This window comes from Lissotriton vulgaris, chromosome 11, assembly GCF_964263255.1.
Source record: "Lissotriton vulgaris chromosome 11, aLisVul1.2, whole genome shotgun sequence".
In the NCBI taxonomy this organism is placed as follows: Eukaryota; Metazoa; Chordata; class Amphibia; order Caudata; family Salamandridae; genus Lissotriton; species Lissotriton vulgaris.
In genome coordinates, this window is record NC_141699.1 from 1,008,474,716 (window position 1) to 1,008,491,092 (window position 16,377).

The 16,377-nt window shown below is 39.9% G+C and overlaps 1 protein-coding gene across 1 annotated transcript in view; it reads right to left on the reverse strand.

The window, feature by feature from the left end:
- Nucleotides 1-16,377, reverse strand: part of LOC147683929 (uncharacterized) — an 879,194-nt gene that overhangs the window by 347,869 nt on the left and 514,948 nt on the right. Inside the window, 1 exon segment of the mRNA XM_086942580.1 lies at nt 11,282-11,404. Coding sequence (XP_086798706.1) covers nt 11,282-11,404 — 123 coding nt within the window.

The window sequence follows — 16,377 nt, forward strand, 5'->3', positions numbered from 1 at the left end:
GTCTACTTTTTGAAAATGTACAGCTTTCTAGGATCCATTATTGCTTTCAAACTCATTTCTACCATTAACTGGAAGGAGGTGGAAAGCTCTAAAAATAGCAAAAATAGGCTATGTCCCAGAAAAATGCCAAAACTGTGTGAAAAATGTCGGTTCTCTGACAAAAGACTGTCATTTCCTAAAAGCTGAGAAAATGGAGATTTCAGCCCCACAAACCCTTTTTTGATAACATTTTCAGGGAAAAACCCAGAGGCTTTCATTTGCAGCCCGTTTTTCCCATTTTTCTGAAAAAAACAAAAAAATCACTATATTTTGGTTAATTTCTGGGACCCCTCCAAGGTAATCCACAAACCCTGGGCGCCTTTAGAATCCACATGATGTTGGAAGAAAAGGACGCAAATTTGGCGTGGATAGCTTATGTGGTCAAAAAGTCACAGGGGCCTAAGCGCGCACTACCCCAAATAGCCAAAAAAGGGCTCAGCACAGGAGGGGAAAAGGCCTAGCAGCGAAGGGGTTAAAGGGCGAATTAAGTCTTAATAGACTAGTTATTCTGGATTGTTTGAAACTGGACAACATGCACAATATTCCCTCTGTAACCTACATTAAGATGGATTTTAGAGCCCAGGGAGACCAGAGTTATTTTTTAAGCCTGTGAACATTTTCAAACAAGATAGCACCTGGTTAAGGCAGGCCTTTCATCTCAGGGTGACAGCCGAGAGGGAAGTCTCTGCCTTGGCTAATCAGAAGTACTGGACATTTGTTATTGTAAAATCAGTATTTGGGATAGAGCCATATCTCCTCCCTGAAATGACAAACCACCAACGTCGATTACTGACATATTTCAGATTGGGTCTGCTTTATCTAGAGGGTACGTGGTACAAGTTTCCTGAATTGTCTATATGCACTTGTGATCAGGTTTCAATTTGTGATACTTTGCACATTGTACTCATATGTCCTTTATATAAAACCCTCTGTCATATGCTTTTAATACCACTATTTTTAGCTACAGGTTTTTATCAGGTTAGGCCTACTCTTTTATATTTACAACTTTTAGCACCATATAAAATCTGTTTTAATGTGTCAATGTATCTGTTGTGGGTCTATAGCTCAAGACATTAGGTCCCGTCATCTGCAATTTTCTTCCTGAACAGATAGTGCATATGTTAGGTACTCTTGTGGTCTGGGTATTAGTGTTGATGATCAATGAAGTGTTTAAGTTTGTTGTAACTGGGATGCCCTTTTTACTTATGAAGTGCACTCGCTTTAGCAACCTCGGTGATGATTATATTTGTGCATGATTGTGAATTGGCTGCTTTATGTACACTTGTAAGCTTTAATTTATTTTACCATCGAATAAAACCTTTACTTACTTACTTGCCTCCAATCTCAGATTGGCCATCTACAGCTAGAATTCCTTCTCTGCCCTCCTGTCCGCAAACTCCTCTGGGGAGAGGCCTTGCGAGGACATAATGCTCTCTTCCCTGTCAGGTAGTTCCATTCCTGTAGGTAAGTTGTGCTCCTCTGGGTGCTGCAGCTCATGATCTATGCTCAGTCTCTCACTCTAGCTCTACTCCTCTGTACCCTCCTCCTCATCATGGTCCTCTGTTGTTGGAGAAACTAGTGAGCCTCCACCCATGCCCTCAGGCAATTCTGGAGCTATAGCTTCCTAGAGCTCCTTTCTGCTGGAAGCCCCTTTCCTTACAGAACTCCTTGAGCTCAGCCACAGTGTTGCATCGCTCTACAAGTTGTTGAACTCAAATTCCATTCTTGCAGGTATGTTCACAGGCAAAGAGAGACAGCTAGAATGAGAGTGAATTTTGAAAATGCGAAAGAGCTAATCAAGGAGAATTTAAATAAAAATACGTGAACTGGTATCAAAATATTTAGCTGGGTTTTTAGTGTTACACAAAATCACTGCGTGGCACTACACAAACGCAAGTATTGAATCCCACCGCTGAACACCAATGGGAAAAATTGGGTTGTTGGTTGAGGCAATTAAAACCCTACTCAAGCAGCAGCCACAATCCTTGAGGGGGAACTACAAAAAGTCACCAAATTAGCCTTTGTTTATCCTCTGGTATACAATACAATGGGACACCCAATATTCCAAGGAACTCGGGTAATGAAGTTAAACAAAAACAATGTTCCCCTAGGAATCACTTAGAGAAGTATTATATTGGCCTTCATAGAGTACACAATAAATTCAAAAAGTACAAATTCATCATTCATTTGAATTCTTTTATCTTTTAGCAATAACATCTTGAAAAAGATGACAATAGTGATGGTGTGATGCAAGTTCCAAAAGATGAGCCATACAGTGTATAGCACACAAAATGCAAGAAATATGCACAATATGTACAGTCGAGGGATAACGCAAATAGGATACAAATTGTATCTAATCCAATAGTCTCACTATTCATATCTCAATAATCCAACATTGCATGATCTGTGTGTAGCCCTCATTAGTCGAGGCTTTGACCCCTTACAAGAAACCACATGGGATCTTTATCAGGACAAACGTGAATTGGTAGCACCGTACAGGAAATTACATGATTATTTGTCAGAGTTCTTATTTTTTTTTTTTTGGTTTAAATATTTTTATTTATTTACAAACTGATGAGGAAAACATACCATACTATACAGAAAGCCCAAGATTTTACAGAATAAGAATAAATAATTTCCAAAGCAAATTTTTTTTTAATTCCACTTGGTACACGGGTAAAGAAAAAGATTGTTCAGATTAAAAGCAAAGCAAACCAACAGAAATGTTGTGAATATTACTATTGATTGATGACCCATTACAGAGAGAAGATTTGTTAAATAAAGTTACCCAAATATTTCTAAATTTTCTTAGTGACCGGACCCCTCTGAGTTTAGCCAAAGCAAGCTCCATGGAGTGAATTTCGTTTACTAATAACCACCAGTCTTCAATGTTAGGGGGCTTTGGAGAAATCCAGGCTCTACCTAATGTTAGTTTTGCACAGGAAAAAAGAATCGTAACTAGTGCAGGCCGGGACACAGAAACAGGATGTATATCCAATAATACTGTTAGAGCAGTAATAGATGGTAAATAAATTGCCTTAATTTCAAAAACTTTCTGTAATTCCACCAAGAACTCTGTTAAGACTGGACAAGAGAACAGCATGTGTTCCAAATCTGCTGCAACAGCTTGGCACTTAGGACATTTAGTACGTTCACAAGAGATGTTGTTAAGGGACCATTTGGAGATCTTTTCCGGTGTATAGTACAGCATACAAGTAGTTCTAAACTGTTGCAGCCTTAGACTTGATGATCGCACAAAGTTATTAATTTTGGAGCAAGAATTGGCAATCTGCTTAGATGTTATATTTAAACCCATTTTACTATTCCATTTCTCCGCTAGTTTTAAACAATCGTCCGTTTTAAAAGTACAAAGACACCTGTAAGCTTCACTTATAGTCGATTTGCTGTTAGATGCATATAAACAGTTCCAGATGTCACAATCTGAGATTTCAGAAATGTTGTTTTTCCATATCAGAAAATCATATAGTTGTAAGTATTTAAATCTCATTGTTTCTGGCAAGTCGTACAATACTTTCAATGTATGGAAATCCAAGAACCCTAATGCGCCGTATAGATCCCCCAACAAATTAATACCCTGAGCAGACCATCTAGGGGCCATACCGTCATTAAAATCCCAGGTAAACCCGGATTACCCCAAAGCTGCAATTTTGGGTGGTAAAAGGTAGTCTCACAGAATGCTAATATATTAGAGCAAATCTTGGTTGCATCTCTGTCTTAAATTTCACCCTCTTGAAATAATTGGGGTCTTTGGCTCGTAACAAAAACTCATTTGAATCAGATTTTAACATAAATAAATGAAAAAAGAATGGGTCATCACTATTGAGTAGAGACTGGAGACGCTTAACAAACGAGGCCCAGAAATATAGTTTAACGTCTGGGAAGTTAAGGCCACCCTTATCCAAGTTAATTTTTAACAGTGCCAGAGATCTACGAGCTTTTCGGAATCCCCAAATAAAACTACTAAAAATTCCATCTAATTGCTTAAAAAAAGAGTTATTCAGTGCTAAAGGAATTGATTGAAAAAGATAAAGAAACTTAGGTAAAACCTTCATTTTAATTAGATTAATTCTGCCAATTAAATTCAGGGGGAGTCTATGCCATTTTTTTTGTAACAAAGTAGTAGATTTAATTAGCTCATTATAGTTGATATGGTTAATTTCTCGTATTTTAGAAGTAATTTTTACCCCAAGATAAGTAGCGGCTTTACAGATCTCTGGAACCACTGTCGCTGGTACATAATTAGCTACAATTTGAGTTTTATTTATATTAAACTTGTAGCCAGAAACTTTTCCAAACTTACAAGCCTCTAAAGTAATCTCTTGTAGTGCCTCTATAACATCGGGGGAATAGATAGCAATATCATCGGCATACGCTGTAATTTTTAGTGCCTGTAAGCCGGATCTAAAAGTTGCAATTCGGGGTTGTACCTGAAGAGCATGTAAAAATGGTTCTAAAGAAAGGGCAAATAATAGAGGTGATAAAGGGCAACCTTGACGGGTACCACGTGAAATATTAAAATCTGAGGAGGTCAGCCCACCATATCTAATACAGGCTGTAGGATAATCATATAGCGCACGTATCCCCTTTGCAAATTGTTCCCAGAGCCCCATCTTTGTCATGACACACCAGAGATAGTCCCACCACACTCGGTCAAAAGCCTTCTCGGTGTCAAGCAAAATCATACCGAGTAGGGTGGATTCCATCTCTGCCACATCAAACGCCGTTATGGCCAATTGACATGAGTGGTGGTATCCCTCCCAATCACAAACCCATGCTGTTGCGGGTTAACTATTTTAGGCATAAAGGGGACCAATCTGGTTGCTATAATTTTCGCAAATATTTTTGCATCGTTTTGATCAGAGAGATGGGTCTATATGACACCCTGTCCTCCTTTGGTTTGCCCTTTTTAAGAAAAAAAATTATTTTAGCCCTGTTCCATGAATTGGGAGCTTTTTCAGTTACCCCCATAGACTGCATGACTTGTAATAATAGAGGTGATAATTCCTCTAAACAGGTTTTATAAATCTCAACAGGGATAGTGTCTTCCCATGTGGCCTTCCCAGCAGGTAGAGAAGCAATGGCCTGGCTAAGCTCTAATCCGGGAATATCTTCCGAGAGTTAATCATTTCAGAGATATTACAGATATTTATCTCATTCTCATCCAAATAGTCCCGTATTGAGTCAGTACTTGGAAAAGACTCCGGAGTATACAAAGAGCTATAAAAGTCCACAAATTGTTCTAATATATCATTCGGCTGGTCATATAATATATTATCAGATCCTCGAATATTAGTAATCAGATTACTTGCTCTATCCTCCGCAACCTTGTAGGCCAGGATTTTGCCAATATTATCCCCTCCCTCATATTGCGCTATTCTAAATTTATGTAAATTGGCACTATTTTTTTGAAATAGTTTTGCCCTCGTGTCTACTTTCATTTGCCCTAATTTCAGGCTTATATCAGCTACTGTAGGTGAGTTTAGCCGTAGAGCTGTAGCAAGCAGTATTTCTTGTGCAGCAATATTAGAGATTAGCAATTCATTCAATTTGCGGCGCTCTAAATTTTGTCTGAACACATATCCTTGCGTAAAGCCCCGAATACTTGCTTTGCAAGCATCCCAAACCATATTACATGTGGTGGAATTCTGGTTAAGTTCAATAAAGTTTTTGAGATGGGTTTTGAGTTCAGCTATAAAATCGGGATCTGATATTAAATATCTAGGGAAGGAAAATGACCTGAGGCAAGGTCGAGTAAGTGGGGTGGAGAATGTCAGCATTATGGGATTATGGTCCAAAGAAATACAAGAACATACCTCCATAAAGCTGGTATTCAGTAAGTTATCATTTGCTAAAGCCATGTCCAAATGGGAACAAGATTTATGGGGTGCAGAGTAATATGTATACCCAGGAGTGTTCGAATGAATATAGCGCCATGCATCCTTAATATTATGAATGCGGCACATATCTAGCATGGAAGCCCTGGCTTTGCGCATCCTCTGAAAATTCCCGGTCCTTGTAGTGTCTTGTTGGTGATCCATAGTACAATTAAAATCTCCCAATATGATTAGCTCTCCCTCCCAATTCAAAAGTTCTACATTCAAATAATCAAAAACCTTGGGTTCGTCCCTATTTGAACGATAAACCACCCATAAAACGTATTTATGTTTTTCAATACTAAACTGAGCAATAGCCCATCTGCCATCCTTATCGTAAGCAGTTTTCATAGTTTCCACCCTAAATCATTTATCTTTGAGGTTGGCTACATCTCTAATAGATGCCCCAAAGGCAGAGCCAATTATAGTGTTGTATCCCAATTGTATTAACAGTTTTTTATCCTTGTGAGCAATTTGTGTTTCAGACAATAAAGCGAAATGCGGGTTATGCAATCTTAGTTCTTCCGACACTAAGCGTCTCTTGCTCTTACTATTTAGCCCAGCAACATTCCAAGCCAAGCATCTTAATTAATGCATTAAAAAAAGCGAGACAAAAAAAAAAACATAATTAACCAAGTGGAATATATCGGTTCCTGAGCAACATAAGAATATATATATTCATTCATACTTTTGTTCCCCTTTATCATGTGTCTCCCCATCAGATTGAAAATACATTTTCTTATGATTTTAACCCCCAAACCCCCTGCGGAGAACTGAGAACCCCCCCCCACCCCCCTGTCTCCCATCAACCAAGGGGAGAGACCCCCCTTCAGCCTCTGCTGCCAATGTAGAGGCAGCGCCTGAAGTGATGCGCCTGGTGCAAACCCCACCCCCACTTGACAATGTACTGGACGCTACTAACCAAGAAGATAACAAGGAAGAGAGAAAGGGAAAAGAAAAAAAAAGAAGGGGAATCCTAATCTCCCATAGGCTAAATCTTAATCTCCCTTATCTGCAATATCAATTTAGCAGTTCTGCCCCCTCAATAGATATGGCTAACGTCAAGCTCTGGTTAGATTAGAAAGCATCAACTCGGCTTCCTTTATGTCAGTGAAAAAGTAGGTGCATCCATCTTTAATAACCTTAAGTTGGGCAGGTTCCTGAAGAAAAACTTGTCCTCCAATAGATTTAAATGGGTCAATTGATTTACGTAGTTGCCATCGTCTATCCATGGTGGCTGGACTGAGATCTGAGCGAACAAAAAGGGAACATTTTTCTATAGTTACGGGTGAATTAGAGCGCGCTTTTTACCAGAGAGCCTGTCTTAGTAAGAAATTACCGAAATAAATGAGAAAAGGACGGGGAAATTTACTCTCTTTGTTTCTTTGGACTAGAGGTCCCAATCAGCAAGATCTGGGAAGGCCTTTTGTAATAAGTTAACAAGAAAAGCTCTCGGACCAGGCCCTTCAGATCCCTCCGGTATACCAAAAAGTCTCAGGTTCGATCTTCTCTGTCGGTTTTCCAAATCTTCAATTTTTAGTTGCAGAGATATCATCCACGTATCATGGTGGCTCACTACAGTGTTGATGCGAGTTGCCACCTCCTCTACATTCACCACCCGCTGTTGTAAGTCTTCAATGTCCTGCGAAACCCCACCAAGTTTGGAGGTCAGTTCATGTAAGGAAGTCAGTAGTTTATTGTTATCCTCCCGAAGTTGAAGATAATGTTCTTGTGCCTCTAGGCGCTGGTTAGTTAGAGTTTTCAATATTATGTCCAGGGGAGAGAAGTTTGAGTCCTGTACCTGTTCATATTCCTGGCAGATACTTGCCGATTTAGCAGAGGTCTCAGAGGTCACAGATGTCACTGAGACGGGGGCAGTAAAAGCGTTTGAAGTGGAGTGGTTAGCGGTTATACTAGAAATATTTAGTGCGCTTTCGGAAGTTGCTTTCAAGTGCCAGTGTCATCCCAAAAGGAGTAGTTAATGTCGGGCCATTAGATGTTAGGCTTGGTGTCTCGGGCTCAAGCACAGACTCGGCCTCCTGATCAAATGAAACAGTTGGTACTGCAGTACCCGCCTCAGAGATATCAGGCAATTTCTCTGAGTCAACAGGGCAACCTACAGTAGGTTCGAAGTCCGTAGGACTAGTGCCTGACAGTCTTAAAGTCATATTTTTCATGAGTCCTTTCGCCTCAATCCATTTTCTTAGAGGGCTTTTGTCAATAAAGATTTTCCTAGTGGCTGCAGTATTGTTTGTGATCAGCCGATTGGGAGCAATGCCTACTTTCCCCCCTTTTTGCCCTTGGGCTTATTTCTAGCCTTGCGTCTTCTATCTGCCAAAAGTTTCACTCTACTATCAGCAGAATCAACCTCCTCTTCATACTTTTCACAGGAGCCCATATCAGCGCTCACCTCCTCATCCACTTCAGTGTTGTGACGCAGAGTAGACTCATCCGACCCCTCTAAAGTAGGTGGTCCGGTTTCATCTACAAGAAGAACAGTGTCTCGTCCTGAATTAGAAGTAAGCGGTAACTCCAGCGACCTCTCAACACCGGCGCGGCTTCAGGTGCCCGATCATTTGTGTTTGCAATTAAAGTTATGTTTCTGTTTATATTACCATCGAAATCCTTTCTGGACAAAATCGATACATCTGTAGATTCTACAACAGACAAAGTATTAGCGGGTGTGGTTGACGTCAGCGAAGCTGCAACATTGTTAATAATCTGGGACAGTGCCGTATCTTCAGTGGCTTCAGTTGCCTCTGTGATAGTTGAGATCACTGTTACTTTTGTAGCGATAGGCCTTATATATAGCGTTGCATCTGGAGCCGCCAGTTCTAACGTGGTGGTTAAACTGCTCGTTTCACCCCTTTTCATAGGTCCAAAAACAGGTCCTGTAACCCCCAGTTTAGCTGTGTTTTTTACAGCGTTCTTTACGGTATTGTCCTCCCACGAGGAGCCCCCCGTAGCTGTCAGCTTGGGTGGACGGAGCAAAGGCTTACCCACCGGTAACCGATCAGACCCCTTGACTACCGTAGCCGCGGGAGTCTCTGCTGTCTCTGCTGTCTCTACGGACTCGTTGCTCGCTCCGGTCTCCACCCCCGAGGAAACCACGGCAGCTGGAGTTATAGTCACTATCGTTGGAGTTGGAGTTGTAGTCGTTATTGCTGGAGCCATGGCCACAACTACTGTTACTGCTGCCGCTATGGGGGGGGGCAACAACAGCCCCCGAGGCATTTTTGGTGTTGCGGGTTGATCACAGCGGGTTCTTCAGCGACATTCTCCAGCCTCCCGGAACACGTTCTAGCGACCGCAGGCAGGACAGGCAGGCAGGACCAACCAAATCCCGATCCAGCGAGCAGTCCGTGGGTCGAGTGCCAGAACATCGGGCAGTAGAAAGATTTTTCACCGCTGTACAGATAAGTTATATCAGCGCTCAGGGGTCTCTTTATCGGCGCTTTTTTCCTCCGTAGTTTCTCTCACAATTACAGATTCTCCGGCCTTGAGCATCCGCGTCCACAGTACAGCTTAGTTCAATAATTCTCGTCCGAGGTGGGGAGCATCCAGGTTAGCTACCACTCACTGGCGTCCTCACTCCGCCATCTTGGACCCCGATTATTTGTCAGAGTTCAAGTCACTTTGTCATAAAGAACGCTTAAAAAAGATATTTAGGCAATGGTAGGTAAATTCTCACTTGACCATTAGGATTCTGATCTATAGTAGTTAACACTCATGAATCCTTGTCAGAACAGATCTACAAAACTAATAAATCCATCAGGCAATAAAGAAAAAACGTCCTATGGCCCACAAAAATTAATTCAATAGGAAAATGGAAGGAAAGAAGGCAAAAAAAAAATGACTGTGTGATAGAAGGTGAGGAAACCATGCTGCATTTTAGGCTTTCATGTACCAAACCAATGTAGGCTAGGAGGCAGTTTCTTCGTCCACTTTTTAAGAAAAAAAAATCAGTTGCTGCAGCAAGGCCATGACTCTGTTATCGGATAGACTCAGGTGCTTTCTTTATGCCGTTAACTTGCCACATGTTTCATGCTTAGAACTTCCCTAGGTCTTTCTCTTCTAAAGTTTACAACTATTAACTTTAGAAAATTGGTCTATTTTTTATTGCTTTTGATTGACTGGTTAAGTAGTCCTACTTCATTGAGCCCTGAATGCAATTACTAGGAATATTGATTTATAATTTAACTTAAATATTTTATATGGCATGTTCTAGTTTGCATGGCTTTTTTTTAGCTGAAACAAATAAACAAACACAAACTTACACCAGATGAGAATGGCCTTAAAAAAAAGAAATGCAGCCTGCAGCCAATTTACCTGTTTTCTGTTCTTACTCTATAAACAACCCATTACAACTAAAAAAATAGAGAAGTACTGAGAATGCCACTTCTACTACGTTTCAATTACCCAACATTAAAAAAATCATAGATGCAGTTCAGTCAATTAATATTTTTGAAAATGAAGTACACAGTGGAGACTTTCTTTTCAGTGATATTTAATAACATTTTCATTTTTTATATATTTAAAAGAAATCTTGTAAACAAGCAACATCATTCTGCAATCACGTAATTGGCATAAAATACAAGATGGAACTGATATTTTATCTCTGGACAAATAGAAACCTACATTGGAAAGAACTTTTTTTTATCACTAAACTACCTATATTCTTCCAAAGATATTTGTCAAAAATTAAAAATGTTTGCTCATGAGCTTCCACCATCCTTACTAGGGAAGCCAGTAGTAAATGCATATTTAAAATATATCACACGGGAACCTCATACCCTAGCAAATCTTCTCTGGCCTACAATAATTCAAAAATTAATTTTAAGAGAATTTAATTGGACACTTATATTCCTAATTAGATGGAATGTTTTAACTTGCATTATAACCTTACTATAAATCTGAAATTGAATCAGAAACTTGAACTCTGAATTTGCGTTATACTTTGATGTTTACATTAATATTTATGCTTACCTTGTGGCTTTTCATCAACCCAGAAAAGAGTTTTGATTCTTTTCTCAAACTAAGTCAAGAATACACAGGTCAGGATGGCTGATGATACATTAACATTACAGAAGGTAACTGCACAAGGGGGTGTCACATTGCTTCAAACTATCTTTAGGATAACCTTGTTGCTAAGTAAGTGGGGATACAGTAATGGCAAGCTGTAATTTTTTCCACAGAAAACATGCATGCGACCTGACATTGAGTTATAATTTCATATTGCAGCTGTTCATCTGGAATTCAAAAATATGAACTCTACATTTTATCTGTCATTTATCTACAGAGTATATAAAGTAAAGTCATATAAAACATATAGAAGATTTTTGGGTTACCTTCACAGGATTTGCCATTGTCCCCCAGTTTGTAGCCAGTTGGACATTTACAGTAGTAACTACCGATTGTATTACAGCACTGGTCATGGCATCCCCCGTTCTCACTGGCACATTCATTTACATCTGCAGAAGATCAAAGTGAAAAAATCAGTGTAAGTCAAAGCACACAGACGTAAAATAAATCAAGTGTCTAGTGGCTATGCTGATGTTGAAGGTGGCGGTGAATGGCAGCATTATAATATGATGGGGCACGATGCCCAAAACACTCCGGCCAGCCGCAGGGTTTCATTGAGGTCTCCATCCTGGTGTCCTGGTAGTCTCTGCCTCGGTGCAGCCTTGGGGGCGGAAAGGGAGGGACTTCCTCCCTTGTACAATCCGAAACCATCCAATCCTGGAGCTGCACCGCAGCTCCATGATTGGTTGGAGCAGGATCACCCAGCGCTCATTTTGAGGTTGGAGGCTGGCAGCTGCAATGCCTCGGCTGTTTCTCAGTCTTCCACTTACAGGTTCTGAAGTGTGCAGGGCAGATTGGTCAGCTGTAGGCAGCCTGCCAATTTAACATGCGCACTGGCAGGGGGGTGCATTAATAGGGCAATTGCACTTATCAGCACTGCCCCTGCCCTCACGATGTAACAGCTCGAGTCTAGGCACATTAATAAAATTGTATTTATTGACATTTTAATAATGTGTATGCCTGCTTCACTGGCAGCAGGCGGGGCGACACTCCTTGGCCATACCCGAGGACCCGTCGCTGGTTGAAGGCTGAAACGCGTTGAGAGACATCTGTTCTTTTGAAACCTGAAAGAATTTAGCATTGCAATGGATGAACCAAGAAATAAATATGTGGTAAAAATTATTCTCTCAAGCAAATAGTGAAAAACATGGACCTAATTATAGCAAAATAGCCAATCATTAGTGATAGTATGTTATTAACTTTAGTTAAAAATACTATAATATTTAAAAAATCTGTCAAGTCATTCTTTGATGGCAGTCCATATTTCAATTATGATGGCCATTGACAATTATTCTTGACTTTTGATAACTGTATCTCTATATCCTTCAGTAACATAAAATAAATACATATAATCATGCCACTTCCTTTGATTTACGCCCAGCTTATGTTAACCATGAATAAAGAGAATTAAATAAACAATGTCTAGCCATGGTCACACATGATATTGCAATCTGCTGCTATCCTGTGAAGTGAATAGCAGAAATATAGATGTGACTACAATTCTAGGATAAGAAAGGGAAATATCAATATGTATTTTTCATAAATATGTCACTGGATTAAAATTAGTTTTTGGGGTTATCTGTAGGGTTGGGCGTAACTTGCGGAATTCCGTGTAGCGCAATCACAGGGAATTACCCAAAAATTCTGCGAGATTACCTGGAATTACATGAGAAGAGTAATTCTACATTTAACGCTATTTTCTTGGGGCAAAAATGCCCCATCACATCCAAAATGGACGTGAGGATGCATTTTGTGCTAGGAAATAGCACTAAATGCAACAGAACATGAATAGGGAGCATGAACAGCCACTTGAGTTTGCTAAATGTGCACTTGGGTAGGATTTTCTTCCAATTTACTTCCAGCATTTAGAGCTATTTTCTTAATGTAAAATGCATCCGCACATGAATAATGGACATGATGACACATTCTGCAGTAAGAAAATAGCGCTAAATACAACAGAACATAAATAGCAGCGTGAGCAATCGCAAGCGCTTCTATGTGTAATCTCGCAATAGGATTTTCCCTCAAATTACTCCTAATTATGCCATATATTCTCATCATTATTGGTAAATCTGCTTCAAAAGTAACGCAGAATTACCAAAATTACTCAAATTACTCCTGGTTAATTGAACTTCTTAAAACGTATTCTTAAATTCTATTCATAAGCTTATTCTTAAATCTTAAATCTTGTTCACAGTCAAGGTAGACAGAGCTACCGAAACGCGTGGGTCAAGCCTGTGCGAGTGTTTAAAATGGATTTAAGAATAAATTAATCATTCAAGAAAAATCAGCTGGAGTTGCGGCTTTATTGTCCTCTTTGAAGACGTGTGTTTTATATATATATATATTTATTTTTTTTCGGCACAAAAAGTAATCCCGTTACCGAGGGCACTCCTTGGAACAGCCGGTGCGAGTTTCAGGGACGGGCTTTCCCTGCTCCTAATTTTTCACCAAGAAGAAATTATACTCGCACTCCACCAGGAATTCAGTTCATAGCAGGTTTATTTATGTGCCATTACAGCAGCACACAGCCTTTACCTACGGGTTTCGATCTTACGATCTTGATCACGGTTACAAACATTTGTCCATTGTTTGTTTCTACCTTTATACCAGTCAGTCATAATTGCCCTATTATGAGGCATTATGGTACTAGTAGTTACTATTTTCATTTCATGCATTTAAAAGACATTTTTCGTTTGCATATTTACAAGGTATTCTCTGGCATGGATATAAACACATGTATATTTGTCTTATTCATGCAAGTTACAAAGCATGCAGTGCATAATCTCTAAGTGAGTCTAATTTATACACATGATTGTCTGCATTAATAGGCCAATTGCATGTCAATGCCTACTATTCTACGCATTGCATTATTTGCTAAGATATGTTATAAAGCACATAAATATATCTCGGGACTCAGTGCCCTATTTTTGTTAAAGACATATCTACATTTTATATCATTAACTATTGTTTATTCTTCCAGTAACCAGATTATTTAAAGTGAGGTTTTAACTTTTTAGAGGTGCACATGAAGTTCTTCGTCCCCATTTAATCCACCAGGGTTCTTTATTTTAAATCGAATGATTAGCCTCAATTCTAGGCGACGTAAGGTCATCAGTCTGTTGCCACCTCTCTCCTTAATTGGCACTGTTGCCAAACCAATGTATGTAATGTCCTTCCATGTCTTTTTTTCTTTTTCATGGGTTAGCATATGTTTTGCCATTGCATAGCTTTGATCGTGATTCTCTATTGCACGGATATGCTCCAATATTCTTTTATGTAGAGGGCAGATGGTACTTCCGATTTATCTTTGGCCACAGAAGCATTGTAACAGGTATACCACATGTGTGGTTTTACAAGTGATGGTACTTTCCACATTGAAGATTTTTCCTTTTGGGTCCTTGATTTTGGATAGATTGCGTCCCACTTGACAAGCCTTACATTGGCTGCATTTCGTAAAGCCATTCCGTCTTCCATCTAACCAATTTTTTGATTTTTTCTTTTCTTCAAAATGGCGTTTGACCAATTTGTCCGACAATGATGGAGCTTTCCTGAATGTCATCTGTGGAAATTTGCCAAGTTCTTTTCCTATATCTGGATCTTTTTGTAACACATGCCAGAATTTTTGTAATGTTTTTCGTATTCTGTGACTCTCTTTTGTATATATCAATATCATTCTGATCGGTTCCTTTGTGGTTGGTTCATTCTCTTTTTCTTTTTGCGGGATCAGTGTTTCAAGTCGGCTTTTCTCTCTTGCTCTCTTTTCACCTTGTTCAATATCATGTTGTTTGTATCCCCTTTTCCTGAATCTGGCAGTCGTCCCTTTAAACTTTTTATTCATTTCACCTTGATTAGAACAATTTCTCTTCATCCTGATGAATTCACCATAGGGTATATTTCTTTTTAGTGCCTCAGGATGAAAACTATGACCATGAAGTATGCTGTTCGTGCCAGTTGTTTTTCTGTGGACCGTTGTTTCTAGTTGACCATTCTCAACATACACTTTCGTATCCAGGAATATTATTTCACTGGTGCTTATGTTGTGTGTGAACTTCAATCCTATCTCGTTGTTGTTTAGGATTTTAAAGTACTCCAAGAATTCTTGGTTCGATCCATTCCATATTATGAATAGGTCATCTATAAATCGCAGCCAGAGAACTACTCTGGCTGCGTGTTGGTCATTTCCTTCTCTCCAAGCCACCATTTTCTCCCACCATATATATATATTGGTATATATGGTGCTGCTATGATTTCGCACACAAAGAATATATTCAAGGGATGTATTTTCTTTTGTGTCTGTGGTATTCAGCAGAGCAAATCTATTGTTTCTTTCATGAGCCACCACCTGCTTCACAGAAACCCTCCAGTAACAGATTGACAGACAATGAGGAGCGACATCACAAAACATCTAGGGCCTCATTTATGAGAAATGACGCATCGCTGCGTGAAAGCAGCGATGCGTCACTTCTCAGTGCGCACTCCTTGCGACATTTTTGATGCATCATATTTAATGTATGACGCATCATGTTGCAAGGAGTTACAGATACGTTAGTATTTCTGACGTATCTGTAAGTGCAAAAGTGACGCATTGCTGGAGTGTGTCACAAAAGTGACGCAACTCCAGCAATGCGTCCTTTCACATGGGGCAAGCCCCATGTGAAAGGGCCTGCGTCAGTCTTACGCCTGCTGTGAGGCAGGCGCAAGATTTTGACGCAACGGCATCCTAAAAGTGACGCAGTGAAATCTCATAGATTTCACTGCGTCACTTCTACGACCCTTCCTTGCGTCAATATGCCCCCCTTGCATACATTATACCTGGCGCAGGTATAATGTGGCGCAGGGGTTTACAAAGTGACGCATCTACCTAGATGCGTCCCTTTGTAAATATGGCGCAACAAGGTGCATTTTCTACGCCACTGGTGCGTCACTAAAAGTGACACACCAGCGGCGTAAAAGTGACGCACAGCCTCATAAATGAGGCCCCTAGGCTGGTGCTAATAAGTGTCCCGAGTGCTTACCTGGGGCAGCATCAAAAAGCAAATTGTGTTGCAGGGAAACACTCACAGCAACACCCATTGCCACCCCTTCTGCGCAGATACCTCTGTGAAAATGTACCATATTTACAAAGTGGAGGTCTGCCACAAAAAGAGGCTTAACGCATCTTTGTAAATATGGTGCAGGGCATTGCGCCACTGGAACGTAAAAAAAAGTGACTTTCTGATGGCGCTATGCAGTTGTAAATATGCCTCAGGGTTTGAATAATTCCAGATTTAGGTGAACCAACTGACTCATTTGAATGCTTTGAGGCCTCTTTAGGGCTCAGATGTTCTCTACAAATACAACCACAAATCAAGAAGTCAAA